We start from the raw sequence: 13,035 nt of genomic DNA, 5'->3' as shown, positions 1-13,035 counted from the left end.
GTCTTTCATTCATCGTCTCTTGATACCATTCCTTAAAGTCTTCTTCCGTCAAACGAATTCCAACTATTCCTCGATCTTTCCTACTCTATATCCCATCCTTCTTTGGATATATCGACATACCTATCACGACAGAAACTTCTTCAAGCCGATTCCTCGATCAATTCCGAACGAGCCACGAATTTCCCGTATTTCTGTAGTATTTTCTTGCACGACATACACTCAACATGACCCGAGTTCACTCTAACTGGAGTGCCTGGAAGGTGGCTGTAACGGCCGCGACCCTCGTCACCGGGGTTCTTGGTGACAACATTCTCAAGACATCCGGGGTTGCTGATTGCGGTTCAGAGCCCGGTATTAGCATCGACAAGCTGGACATTAGTTACGACAACGACAAACAAACTGTCACTTTCGATGTTGCGGGTACCAGTGACAAGCAGCGAAATGTCTCTGCCATCCTCGAAGTCAACGCATATGGCCGCAAGGTCTACGAAAACTCAATCAACCCCTGCAGTAAAGATACTCCCATCCCACAGCTCTGCCCTCTTCCCGACAAGCATTTCGCTGCCGCTGGAAACCAAAAGATAGACTCGGAGTGGGCCAATAAAGTTCCCTCCATTGCTTTTCAGGTCCCTGATATCTCAGCTCAAGCAACTCTCCGACTCGTGTCAGTCGACAATCCTGAAGAGCAGGTTGCGTGTTTCCAGGCTCAGGTCGGCAACGGAAAGACGGCTTCGGTTCCCGCTGTCACTTATCTCTCTGTCGGTGTTGTTGGCGCCGCCCTTCTTGTCTCAGGTGCATCCGCAGCTTCGTCCGCTCTTAGTGGTACTGCAGGTGCTGGACATGGTGGTGCTCCTAGTCCCAGCTTTGCCGAGACTCTCGGATGGTTCCAGGGCATGGCCATGAACGGCATGCTTTCAGTCGACTACCCCCCTGTTTACCGCAGCTTTGTCAAGAACTTTGGCTTCTCAGCTGGTATCATTCCATGGGAGTCTCTGCAGAAGTCTATCGATACCTTCCGTAACATGACCGGAGGTGATCTCACAAACGACAGCTTCGACGTGCTCAGAAATGCTACCCTAGTCTTCTCCGATAACTCTACCAGCCCTCCCGAGGACCACTCGTACAAGGTTAAGCGCGCTTTCAACACCTTTGAGTCCTTGGCCAACCTGGCCATTCGTGGCGTTGAGACTTCAGTGGGCGATGCGTCAGAGAGTGAAGGTGGGCAAAGCCTCAAGAACCAGACTCTCTCAGTTTCTGGAATCTCGGCCTATGTTCAGCAGTATAGTGTGCCCAAGTCCAATACTTTCATGACAGTCCTGCTCGTCGTCGCCATCATCATCGCGACCATCATTGTCAGTATTCTTCTCGTCAAGGCTATCCTCGAGTTCTGGGCTCTATTTGGCAGCTTTCCGCAATCTTTAGCCGGTTTCCGTGAGCATTACTGGGGATCCATTGCTCGAACCATCACCCACCTAATTCTCGTGCTCTACGGCATCTGGGTATTGTACTGTGTGTTCCAGTTCACGGTGGGCGACTCATGGGTCGCACAGCTATTAGCTGGTGTCACGCTCGCAATCTTCACAGCTATTCTCGGCTGGTTCACATGGAAAATCTTCAGCACGGTCAGGAGACTGAAGAATACCGAGGGCAGCGCTGACGCCTTGTACAATGACAAGGAGATTTGGGTCAAGTACTCTCTTTTCTATGAGTCCTATAAGAAAGACTACTGGTGGATCTTCATTCCCACCATTGTCTATCTCTTTGCCAAGGGTTGCACTCTTGCTGTTGGTGATGGTAATGGCATGGCTCAGACTATTGCTCAGCTTGTTGTTGAGTCCATTTTCCTGTGTCTCCTTGTCTGGACTCGACCTTTCGAGCGAAAGTCCAGCAACATCATTGGCATCGCCATCCAGACTGTCCGTGTCCTGTCTGTTGCTCTCATTCTTGTCTTTGTTCATGAGCTCAAGATCCCCCAAGACAGCAAGACAATTGCTGGTGTAGTCCTCATCGCCGTCCAGTCTGCCCTGACTGGTCTCTTGGTTATCCTCATCATTTGGAACGCGATCAACGTTCTCGTCAAGGAGAACCCCCACCGCAAGCGAAGAAAGGAGATGGGTAAGTTGATGTGAAAACCATACACCAGTGAAACATGTACTGACAGATCTTGCAGAGAAAGCCAAGCGTGATATGGACACTCTCACCCCTCTGGATGCCCGCAACTCTCTGCTCCTTGATCGCAAGGACAACAACAACATCTCAATGTTCGCCATGCCCGCTCCTCAAGAAAAGGGCTCGGGCCGATCCATATCCCCTGACCAATACAGGGACGCTGAGTCAGGATATCAACAACCACCACCAAACTACCTGTCTTCGAGCCCCCCTATGCAACGAAACCTAACCACCATGGATCACAACAACGACTCTCAGTACCTGATGGACAACGCCGCACCTGTAGCGTGGACCAACCGAGACCCAAGTCCAGTGGGCATGGGAAGATACGACTCTGGGGATACGGGCTACAGCCCTCTCAACAAGCAACAAACATATGGGTATGGAAATGGAGGCGGATATAGAGGGTTTTGAGGAACAGCTGGCAACGGCTGAATCTCACAGCCCATAATGCAATTTACCAAGCACATTTGGGTATGCTTGTACAAATATCGCCCGCACTCTGGCTCTTATCTATTAGATACGATCTTTGGCTGCTTGTACAAACAAAGATACTCAAAGCCTGGGTATCTCTCATTTACATTTTGGGGACGGAGTACGGAAGTACTCGAGGTTTACAGCGAAAGACTTTGTTTACCACGGAAGCGCATCAAATCATTCATTTTTGTCAATAGAACCTTTTAACTATGCAAACAACACTCTCAATTGTATCCTTCGTAAATTTGATGCAGAATAGCACCGCTTTCCCCCATATTCTCCATTACTCTCCGTGTGTGAGCAGGTAAGAGTTGGATATCGCCTTGAAGCTAAACTGTCCATCCTCGCGCTTAAACACAATTCCCTCCCTCTTTCGCCCATTGATTCCCCTTCCTTCCGCCCGATTAACTAGATCTGTAACCTGGGAACCCATCTCATTTAAGGGTCTATATCCATGTACAGGCACGTGCCTAACGCCCAGTCGTGGTGCCCACGTCTCGTACACGTCTCGTGGTGGTAGGTATCGCTGCTCATCAATGTCATACACTGCAAACAGGAAAAAGCAATGCGTGCCCTTGGGAAATCCTTCAAAATTACTCTGTATGCTTGACCCGCAAAGTTCACCCTGAAGAGCTATGTTACGCCCGATCTTAGGCAACGTCTCGTGGAGATTGAGTGCTCGCGCGGTAGCGTAAAAGAGAGGCGGGCTTCGTGGATGGTTCTCTATCAGAACACGATTCCGCGAGCAAACTGCCACTCCGTCATGTCTCGTCTCGTTCGGGAGTGTGCTAGCAAGGGGGTTGGCATCGTCGAGGTAAAAGACTGTCATGGATGAGCCGTCCATCTTGGTCGACTCTTCGAAAATCTTGGTGCCATGTTCAATGAATATATCTGTGAGGTTCTGCACGCGCTCCTGGTTTGTTCGTGGTATGAAGTCAGGATATTCAGGCAACGGTGTGTCTGATGCTGAAGTCTGTGGAAGTGACATGGCGGGTTTCTCAAACTTTCCCACGTTGAGGATATCCTCAAACCCGATCTCCCGCAGCATATCTGGTGGAATACCATCCAGTTTAGCAACTATTTCCGGAAAATCGGCCAAAGGCAACAAGAGCCCCTGCGACAACACGCCCCGAATCTGAATAGTCTGAACCCGGATATCCGGTGCGGAAGTGGGGCCGTCCGGCCCGATGAACTTCGGCGCCAGAGGAGCAAATCGTGGGTCCGAGGCCGGTAGAAGTGAGTCTATTTCAAAGTATACACCGCGACCCCCCGCTTGAAAGACATTGACGGGAACAACGCATGTCCAACCGTCGACGGTGGCAGCTACAATGCGGTCTGCCCGTGGGATGGCTGTTATGGCCGAAACTTGGCGGACTGTGACGAGCTTTCGAGGCATGATGAAGTGTGTCCTAGATAGTCAATTTCCAAAGAAGAGACTGAGAGGTTTCGAGGAGCATTCTCTTCTTTTAAGCGTAGGAGGCTCAGTGAGTCGGTGATATGACTCAAATCCAAGGATCACATAAGTTTGTACGCGAGAAATATGAAACGGTCTGAGTCAATGTCGTTAGGATTAGAACGTGCTTTTTGCCCTACTGGGATGAAGGATCGTTCAAATCAAAGAGGAGCAGGCATTTGAGCCTATAAGAGAATGAGCCGCGTGCACAAGCAATTATTTCATACAATGTACTCAACAATCTCAAGAATAACTCATTGGCGTGGAATTTTCGAAACGTGAACGAAGTGGAAGCTTGGATTAGGCAGCTTAGCTCTGGTACAGGAACTGTGGACGCCGAGCTTAAGGCACAGAAATTCTGCCAGGAACATTAAGTTTCCCGGATGCTGGGAAATGTGATCGACGAAATCTGAGATAAGCTGTTATTGCGGCTGCAACGTGGCATGCATAATGGTTGGCGCTGATCCTTTTAAGCTCGGCGAGATTGTCTGTGGGCAGCTAACATGCACGTGGTGAAAATCCGGACCGTATTGAAACAAAAAGATGATGGTATTTCTGTTCTATCCTGCTGCCAGTGGAAACCATGGTGGTTGTCATAACCTAAATCGCACCGCGATGCCTCAAGACCAATTAAAAGGAGCGCAGAGGTAAGTTCTTGGCTCCAGCAATTATCTACCCCCCCAGTTGCATTATGTTGAAAGAGCGAGACACGCATCAACAGCCAGGCCGACCCTATAAAATCACGTCAACTTCAGCCCAAAAGACAACGATTTCAGGATCACTTACCTGCCCTCCTTCTCGTAAACCACATCACTTATAACATCCTTGTCCAGGTCAGGAAACATGCCTGCTAATGTTTCGACGACATTTGCATGCTCTGCACGGGAAAGTCGCTGAGCCTCGGCTACTTCAGCGCTCGCCTGCCGTGCGGCAGCCTCTTCAGCAGATAAGGCATGTTTTGGAGGTGGCTGCTGATGTTCGCGAGGCTCCTCACGGCTGAGACGCTCAGGAGGCGCTGGTGTCCGAGGCGCACTACTTGGCCCAGCATCCATGGAAGGACCAGGATCGTCAGAAAACATTCTCCCAATGCTGGAAAGAGGCTTCTGTATAGTCTTGAGAAGACCAGTTATGGCAGCTTTCTCTTCGCCCGTGTACTCGTCATTCGAAGTTGAAGTGCGTGGTCCATCAAGAGAAGGACGAGCAGAAGTTTCTCCAGGAAGTGGCCCAGACTTCTCGTTAAATACTGGCTGTTGGGTGACTGGCGGTGATTGAGCATGCTTTTCAGCAATGGCTGAGACGGCCTGTTCCACATGCTTCTCAAACTCCTCATCAGTAATGGTTAGAGTAGTTCTGTCCATGTTTTCAATGAACTGAACAGCACCCATCTATAATGTGTTAAATTTTGACTACTTCCAAAGCGAACTAACATACCAACGAGGACAAGTAGTAGCCTGCTTCACCCCCGAGCTTTTCCTGGTTTCTGAAGCGCAAGATGTATTGCACATTAGACACAAGGTGCTCGGGATTTGATTGCAGAACAACATAAATAAGCAGGGGCATGAAGGAGTCAGCTGAGGAATCAGACTTGTTATGCTTTAATAAACCTATCAGCCGTCAATATGATTAATACAACTGTAACTTTTCAGCTATCTTACCAAAGATCACCTTGCAACAGTTCAACACACAAATGATCTTGTCTCGCGGTGCCCTGTAGGATTTTATTTTGAGTAACTCTGAATCAGGTTAGTAAATACTGACAGGCTGTAACCTTGAACTGACCTTGCTGAGCAAGTTTCAAAAACCGACGTCCACTGTCACCGACTGGCGGGATGTCCAAATGTTCCTCCCTCACCCAGCCATAAATGCTCATTTTCTGCCTAACAATATCATCTCTCTCAACATCTTCTTGGTGTTGGCCTCGTCTGCCGGGACCAAGAGGAATATCACCGCCCTTGCGCTTCGGCTTAGCCCCAGGAATAGGTTTGGGCGCTTGGATTGCAGGTGAAAATGTCTGAGTATACAGTCTGTTCATGACCAGCTTTTCCATCCCCTCACGAGCGTTATCGAACTCGGCGTCAGATACATCCCTCCAGACCTCGCATTGTGCCATCTTGTTGGCAATAAATGCTAGAAAATCTCCTATAATCTTGACCTGCTCATGAACCATCCATTGTCGTTTGCCAAACTCAGAGAGGAAAGACTTGAGGTACCTTGCCACAGGATCTGCCTTCTTGTTTCGCAATTGCTCGAGGAACCGGTGGAAATCAAAGGGTTGAGTAGGCTCTGGCTCTGGCTCAGGAGGAGGAGGCCGGTGTGACTGCGCTGGTGAGCTAGGAGAAGCAACGCTCATGTTCCGCTCTATTTTAGGACGCGGAGGTGTTCCATGAACACCATCCTTGGGTGGAACAGGCGGCCCCAGATCCTCAACACCAGTGTTGTTTGGAGTTTCAGATGGAGGGGAACTCGTGGAGATGTGTAGGCCCTGCATCTGACCGGAGAGCGTAGGCACAAGAGGTTCCAGACTGGACTTTCGAGGAGGATGTTGAACGGGATGACCTAGCATCGGCGAAGCAATCTCCAGTCTGGGACTCATGACTTCTTCTTCGCCAGGACCACCACCAAACTCGCTGAATTGCTCCATGATGCTTTGAATTTCGGATTGTGAACCGCCTTCGTGCTCATCTTCGCTTACATATCGTCTCTCGTCAAATTCTGCATCTGATTTCGGAGGAGTAGAATCTCCAGAGACATGGGAGCGTGCAGCATTTGAAGGGGTCCGCGAAGGCGGCTGAGAGGTTGTTGGGGTCGCAGGCGTGGGGTCAACATATGTGGACGGTTCGGCGGTGAGGTATTGCGTGGTAGCATCGTTCGACGAGGGTAATGCAATAGGCTTGATTTTGGCCGCTGTTGAGGCGTGAGTGTTCAAGTAACCGCTTGGAGCCTGTTGATCATCGGCAGCTTGCTTGCCCTTAACCGTTTCCGAGGGACCTTGCTCGGCGTCAGCCTCATGTTCGTTTGACGGAACGTCACCTGGCTGATCACCAAAGTCAATCAAATTATCCTCCTTTCCAGTATTGTCCCCTGAGTTCGATCCGTGGCCATGGTTATCTGTGTTTCCAGGCTTCCCTACCACAGGGTCCTGAGCAGGCGTCAACTCAACATTGGGTTTGCTAGACAGCGTCTCGTCTAAGACCGGCTGGCTGGATGAAGATGTAGATTGCTCCGGCGGAGACATGCAAAGCTTCTCAAGATTTGACGGCGAGGTAGCTGTTTTTAGGGATCGGGTTCAAGACGAAAGGTTGACTCGTGCAAGACAAAAGATAGTGCCCATTCGCTGTCCTACGAGGCTGAAGCCTAAAGCTGTATCGTGGGTATTCGGTGAGCGGTGGTCGTCGATGTCGATAAGGTTGATTAAAGTTTAGGGCTTGCTGGAACCGAATCGCTTCGCAGGTGATCAACAACTACCACGGGGTTATTGTTATTTGGAGATGTTGTCGGGTCAGCGTTTTCGAATACTTGGAGTTCAGCAATGGATGCCTGTAGTTAGAGCCCAGGCACAGGACAGTAACAACAACAAGCACATGGCAGGACCCCTCATTCTCCATCCTCCAAGCTAGGCTTCCTTCCAGCAACCAGTGCCTCAGCTTTTGGTCAGGCGCACACTTCTTGGAGCTCCAAGGAGTGGGGCAATTGGTCCTTCTTGCAGGAGCTTGGTTACAGTGTGTTTACAAGGGGGCTTAGCTGTGACGTCGCGATAGTTACAGGGGATATGCTGCAGTGTAAGTTCCAAATCCTTCGGACAAGCTGCGACCCGACGATATTGACCACAACTTCCTAAGCCTGCAGTCTCAACAAGAATGAAAAAAAAGAAAAAAAAAAAGACAAGGATGGAATTAGGGGCAGGAGGGTCAGATGTATTCCAAAGAGTAAAAAGGAGCAAAAGCTAAATTGCTGGAAGGGAGGTTTGAACTCCCGCCTCTTTCGAGAGTGGTGTTAAATAGATTTAACTTAAAACCACCGCCTTAGACCACTCGGCCATTCCAGCTATGAAGAATGAAGTAGCAAAACTAGTTGCTGTAACCAACTATAATGGTTTGTCATTCCGAGTACGCTTGTGTCAACCAGTTGAGAGCTGAGCCACCACCAATCCTTTCACCGAAAGAGTCACCAGAGTAAGGCGTTGGTGTATGCAATATGTGATAGATATAAAGCCAAGGCTTTTTTATGCTTGGGCCGGCCACCGTAGGACGTCTTACCGTCATTAAACAAACATCATCGACCTCAATCGTCCTCTCCATAATGTCAACCGCACTTTCAACCGCTCCCTACCGCCAAATCCGCGCCTGTTACAATGACACCACTATAACAGTGTACCAAGCCTACAAGGAATCCATTGCCAAAGCCGCTGTAGATGCCCAGAAGCTCAATGCGTCCCCGGATTTCAAGCCAGGTCGAATGACGTGGATCAAGCCCAGCTGGGCATGGATGATGTACCGCGCCGGATACTCTTACAAAGACCCTGGCCAATCCCGCATCTTGGCTTTGCGAATGAAACACGAGCACTTCATCAACCTCCTTGAGCGAGGTGTGTTATCAAGTCACGCTCACAAGCTCAACTCTGGCGAGAAGCGTGAGAAGACGGTCGATGTGAGAATTCAGTGGGACCCGGAGCGGACACCGAGGCTGGATGTGTTGCCATATAGGAGTATTCAAATTGGTATACCAGGGGCGTTGAGTGAGCAGTGGGTGAATGAATGGATTGTAGAGATTGAGGATGTCACGGATAAGGCATGTGAGTTGAAGAGGGTGATTGATGAGCGGCCAGGTATCACCGACGGAGAACTGCTGAATATGGGTCTGATATTCGAGGAGAGGCCGCTCGAGGTGCCAGAAGCAGTTCATACTAAGCTGGAAATGACAAACGTTCCTGTACAATAGTAACAAGCGAAAAGTCTCGAACCAAGTCTGTCTATGTCCTCAAAACCAGGTATTGCTTTTCCGGTTACTCTCAATCTCCAGAGTCAAGCTATAGAATAAGCTCGAATACCTGCTTTCGATTCCAATTTTAGCCTTCACTATATCTGGTACTCTCCATTCCAGCCTTCGCTGTGCCTTATCCAAAACTCTTGAAAAGTCCTGCTTTGCAATCCAAGTCTGTTCTTCAAACGCGTACCATGGTAAGAAGTAAAGAGGCATCGTTTGAAAAGGGTTTGGGGGCAAAGGCTCTAGTCCTATAACCAGGCACTGCTTGGAATCTGAGCTGCCTAGATCAAGCTCCAATGCTCCCAGAACTAGTGGTTCTTGTAATGATCCAAGTGAAGGGCCAGGTGCTAGGTCAAAGTTAATCTCATATGATTCTGGCGTGGTGGAGGGACCTCTTCGAGCATCGACAAAATATTGCCATGTTGGTGATCGTGAGCGCACTCTGACAACCATCCTACTCTCCTTTACAAGGCCTTTTATCTCCGGACGAAATATCACACCCTTCAGATATCTTAGGTCCGGGGTATTATGTGGTACGAAGATCTGTCGCGGAACGGCCTCCTGCAAAACATCATTTTGACCACTTCGTATCATATTCAAGAGTTCGTCAGGAAGAATGATGCTGTTCATCATGGACAACGCTAATATGTCTGGTCGAATTCGTACAAAATGTGAGTCTCTGTCCCACGCTGCCCTTTGAAGGAGGATAGCCGGGTTGATAGATGTTTGACCCCTTCGAAACTCGCAGTTCAAGAAGGCTAGGAAAATGGTCCCTGATGTATCGATTGGGAAAGGCGTTAATGGAAGCTCTAAATCCAGCCCACGGTTCGTCATAGACAACGAGCTTCCTGATCTAAGAGATAGGTATTTGGATCTCTTAGGCACTAGACCATTAAGATCTTTCGAGGTCTGGCCGAGATCAAAAGCTGAAGGGCTGTTTGCAAGAAGGCTCCAATATGTTTTCCCTTCGACCCGATACCGAGGCTGCCGCCAAGCGTAGATTGACTCGTCATCAGTAGATTTCATAATCTCCTCTTGTAAGCGCTTGAAAGCTTTGACTTGACCTTCGCCATAGAGCAAAGGCATATTTATATCGAATATACCCAGCAAGCAATAGGCGATGTCTTCAGGCCTTGTCGTTTCGCGTCCAGCAGCCCAAAACATCTTCTGGGCGACTGAAAATTCACCGAGCTGACTTTTCCTGATCTCCGCCATGTGGTGTGTTGCGTCGAGAAGCTCATAATTGATCCCAGTGACACGCTTTATATCTTCTTTGAGTTCAGCTCTACTACCCAGTCGCTGCCAGTTTCGTCCGTAGAAAATGACCTTGCCCGGTGCGATGAGCTCTTGGAGTGTCCAACCTCTGGTAAACCAACGGCTGGTCTCGAAAGCGTTTCCCTGTTCCTCTTCAGACTCTGAGGAGGAAACGTCTTCGAGAAAGGCGATGCAGATGGTCGATTCAGCATACCAACGAAACATCGAGTTGATAGCTTCCGACAGCTCGGCACTGCTGCTTTTATCAATACAGCAAGTATCTATCCATAGATAGTCCAACTTCAAAGAGCGTGCCATTTTACAGCTCTCACGCAGCTTGCTATAGCGTTCAAGATGAAGCGCTTCCTTGGGATCACTTGAAGCAACATCTTGGAAAGTGACCTCATCGTCACCCCAGACATGGGATAGGATGGCATATCGACGCGATCCGCCAGTGTAAAACTCAAGTTGAAGAGTATGTGTGTTTATGAGTCTCATGTCGAGTTGGATCTTGGAAATGAGCTGGTGACTAACTATAATGACTTACTCATCTCATATTAGCTGTTGAGTTTGAAGGCTTCCAGGTTATCGAGAGTGGCGAGGGAACAAGTAAAAATAAGTCAGAACAATAAGCACTCTAGAATAAGATATAGCAGTGTAAAATGAGTATGACGAAGGTGAAATTTGGGAATCCTTTATTGCTAGAGGGGCCATGCATAGGTGGAAACGGGCTTGATGAGACGAAGTCATTCTAAAGAATTTATATACAGTGTAAATTGATGACAGCTCCGCACTGTCCTTTTAAAGACCTTTCAGAGCAATGGAAGTAAAGTGCAATAGAAATTTTGTTCTTTGATTAATGTTTTATTAATATAGTGGCTTTCTCATTCTATTTTCTCCTAGCGATTCCTAACCGTTGACAATTGTACCGCCGTTGCAGTGAATGGTCTGTCCACTAACACACGAGCTGTCACTCGAGGCCAGGAAGACCACGCACGTAGCAATCTCTGAAGGCTGAGCGGGTCGTCCCATGGGGCTTGTGAACTGCTTCTGTGCTTCATCGTCCATTGTGGCGGGAATGAGAGGTGTCCAAACTATGCATTGTTAGTCGTATCATGCATTGGTGAGATCAGCTTAACATACCAGGTCCAGGAGCGACAGCATTAACACGAATACCTTTGCTGACATATTGATTACTGAGACCCCGTGTGAAGGAAACGATGGCTCCCTTTGTGGATGTGTAATCGAGGAGATCGGGGCGGCCGATGTAGGCGTTGATGGAAGCATTGTTGATAATAGTGGCCCCGGTCTTCATGTGAGGGAGGGCGTATTTAGAGATATAGAAAAAGGAGTGGATATTGATGTTAAAGGTGTGAATCCATTGCTCCTCGGGAAGGTCTTTGATATCTTGAACCACCATTTGGTCTAGATCAATTGTCAGATACAGTCGATATGCTCAATACTGCCAGATCAACTTACAAGCTGCATTGTTGAATAGAATGTCAATTCCATTCATCTTCTCCACGGCAAAGTCGACGAGTTTCTTGCAGTTCTCCTGCTTCGAAAGGTCAAGAGAGATAAGATGGACCTTGGCACCCTCATTCTCAACCTGCTTTTTGGTGTCCTGAGCATCCTGCTCCTCTTCTGGTAGATAGGCAATGACAATATCCGAAACGCCTTCTCGGCCGAAGAGAAGAGCAGAAGCAGCACCAATGCCACTGTCACCTCCAGTGATCAATGCCTTCTTGCCCTTAAGCTTTCCAGAGCCTTGGTATGTCCTCGAATTACCGCCGGCCTCGGGGAGCTCGTCACGAGTGGCCTTGGGGTTAGGCATCTCCCTCTCGGTACCAGGGAAGTCCTGGTGGGAGACAGGGATATCCTTCTCTAATGCTTGGTCAGTTGTTGTCTCGTTGAGTTGCAGAGTCTCGAGGGAGAAACTACCATTCTTGAAGTTCTGAGTCGTCATGTTGGTGGCTGGGATTATAGTCAATTGTGCGATTAACTTCTCAGGCTGGAGGAAAATAAAAATCCTTTCAGAAAGTATTCAGAAGAGCCTTCTCTTTTTAACACTCGTCATGTAAGAACACACGGAGCATTTAATCCGAATCCTGATGAAGATCGATCGATGACGACACTACAGTCAGGGTTGAACATTTCTTCGTCACATTAACGGGGCCAGCCAAGCAAGAATGAATATCCATGCTGGCAGCTCTTTCTCTAATCTGGTGTCCGGCTATTCATGATGTGGGAGCTCCTCTATCAGTTCACAGAAAGCACGAGGTATCGGCCAATCGTCAAGATCGCACGCCGGTTTATGACGGCAGAACCTAGCAAAAAGTTTATGATCCTTTCGCTATCTTCACGCGAACATGACGATCCTGTTGTTAAAAAGAGGGGCGCATATGTACGGTACGTTGTTAATAAGCTCGATGCTGATTAGGTTGCTGTGACGTACAAAGTTGCTAACAATGGAACCATCAAACGGCCACCGAACGGCTTGCATCCGTTCGGCACCACCCGGAGCGGCCCCACTGTCCCGGTCCGTCGCCTAATCGTGACGTCCGGCCGACACTCCTGACCAGGGAAACCCGATTGTTATACAGAATACGGATACCTCGCGGGGCATCAATTTCCCCCTCCCATCTGCGCACTCATGGTAGGACAATTTTGGTTGAGATATTGAAGAGGTGGTCCTACGA

General features: G+C 48.8%; 6 protein-coding genes and 1 non-coding gene across 7 annotated transcripts; 2 read left to right on the top strand and 5 right to left on the bottom strand.

Annotated features, from left to right (window-relative positions):
• Positions 1-224: 224 nt before the first annotated feature.
• Positions 225-2,583, top strand: BKA55DRAFT_700334 (uncharacterized protein; the record flags this gene model as incomplete). Its single annotated transcript, XM_046200581.1, has 2 exons — positions 225-2,115; positions 2,171-2,583. 2 exons carry the CDS (start codon positions 225-227, stop codon positions 2,581-2,583), a joined length of 2,304 nt encoding a protein of 767 aa, XP_046056788.1.
• Positions 2,584-2,868: 285 nt separating this feature from the next.
• Positions 2,869-4,541, bottom strand: BKA55DRAFT_550363 (uncharacterized protein). The gene is made up of 2 exons (XM_046191267.1): positions 4,339-4,541; positions 2,869-4,284 (listed from the first exon to the last, which is right to left on the bottom strand). The coding sequence occupies exon 2, from the start codon at positions 4,040-4,042 to the stop codon at positions 2,930-2,932; it is 1,113 nt and encodes a 370-aa protein (XP_046056787.1). The 5' UTR covers positions 4,043-4,284; positions 4,339-4,541; the 3' UTR covers positions 2,869-2,929.
• Positions 4,542-4,788: 247 nt separating this feature from the next.
• BKA55DRAFT_588551 (uncharacterized protein) lies at positions 4,789-7,334 on the bottom strand (the record flags this gene model as incomplete). Its single annotated transcript, XM_046194811.1, has 5 exons — positions 4,789-4,831; positions 4,886-5,484; positions 5,531-5,683; positions 5,785-5,807; positions 5,879-7,334. 5 exons carry the CDS (start codon positions 7,332-7,334, stop codon positions 4,789-4,791), a joined length of 2,274 nt encoding a protein of 757 aa, XP_046056786.1.
• Positions 7,335-8,048: 714 nt separating this feature from the next.
• Positions 8,049-8,144, bottom strand: BKA55DRAFT_t11. Its single transcript has one exon. It is a non-coding gene; the product is annotated as a tRNA-Leu (tRNA).
• Positions 8,145-8,398: 254 nt separating this feature from the next.
• Positions 8,399-9,037, top strand: BKA55DRAFT_532634 (uncharacterized protein; the record flags this gene model as incomplete). The annotated part of the gene is made up of 1 exon (XM_046189368.1): positions 8,399-9,037. The coding sequence occupies one exon, from the start codon at positions 8,399-8,401 to the stop codon at positions 9,035-9,037; it is 639 nt and encodes a 212-aa protein (XP_046056785.1).
• Positions 9,038-9,056: 19 nt separating this feature from the next.
• On the bottom strand, positions 9,057-11,049 carry BKA55DRAFT_31213 (heterokaryon incompatibility protein-domain-containing protein). Its single transcript, XM_046185640.1, has one exon. The coding sequence runs from the start codon at positions 10,832-10,834 to the stop codon at positions 9,077-9,079; it is 1,758 nt and encodes a 585-aa protein (XP_046056784.1). The 5' UTR covers positions 10,835-11,049; the 3' UTR covers positions 9,057-9,076.
• Positions 11,050-11,245: 196 nt separating this feature from the next.
• BKA55DRAFT_588549 (uncharacterized protein) lies at positions 11,246-12,302 on the bottom strand (the record flags this gene model as incomplete). Its single annotated transcript, XM_046194810.1, has 4 exons — positions 11,246-11,430; positions 11,480-11,761; positions 11,816-12,220; positions 12,278-12,302. The coding sequence occupies 4 exons, from the start codon at positions 12,300-12,302 to the stop codon at positions 11,246-11,248; spliced, it is 897 nt and encodes a 298-aa protein (XP_046056783.1).
• Positions 12,303-13,035: the final 733 nt, after the last annotated feature.

The sequence above is a fragment of the Fusarium redolens genome (assembly GCF_020744475.1).
Source record: "Fusarium redolens strain MPI-CAGE-AT-0023 chromosome Unknown BKA55scaffold_1, whole genome shotgun sequence".
NCBI lineage: Eukaryota > Fungi > Ascomycota > Sordariomycetes > Hypocreales > Nectriaceae > Fusarium > Fusarium redolens.
Note: the sequence above shows the minus strand (reverse complement) of the source record. Positions and strands in the feature narration are given on the sequence as shown.

Bases quoted from the DNA above. Each gene is read 5' to 3' on its own strand.
- BKA55DRAFT_550363 (XM_046191267.1), bottom strand. From the start codon at position 4,042: ATGCCTCGAAAGCTCGTCACAGTCCGCCAAGTTTCGGCCATAACAGCC.
- BKA55DRAFT_31213 (XM_046185640.1), bottom strand. From the start codon at position 10,834: ATGAGACTCATAAACACACATACTCTTCAACTTGAGTTTTACACTGGC.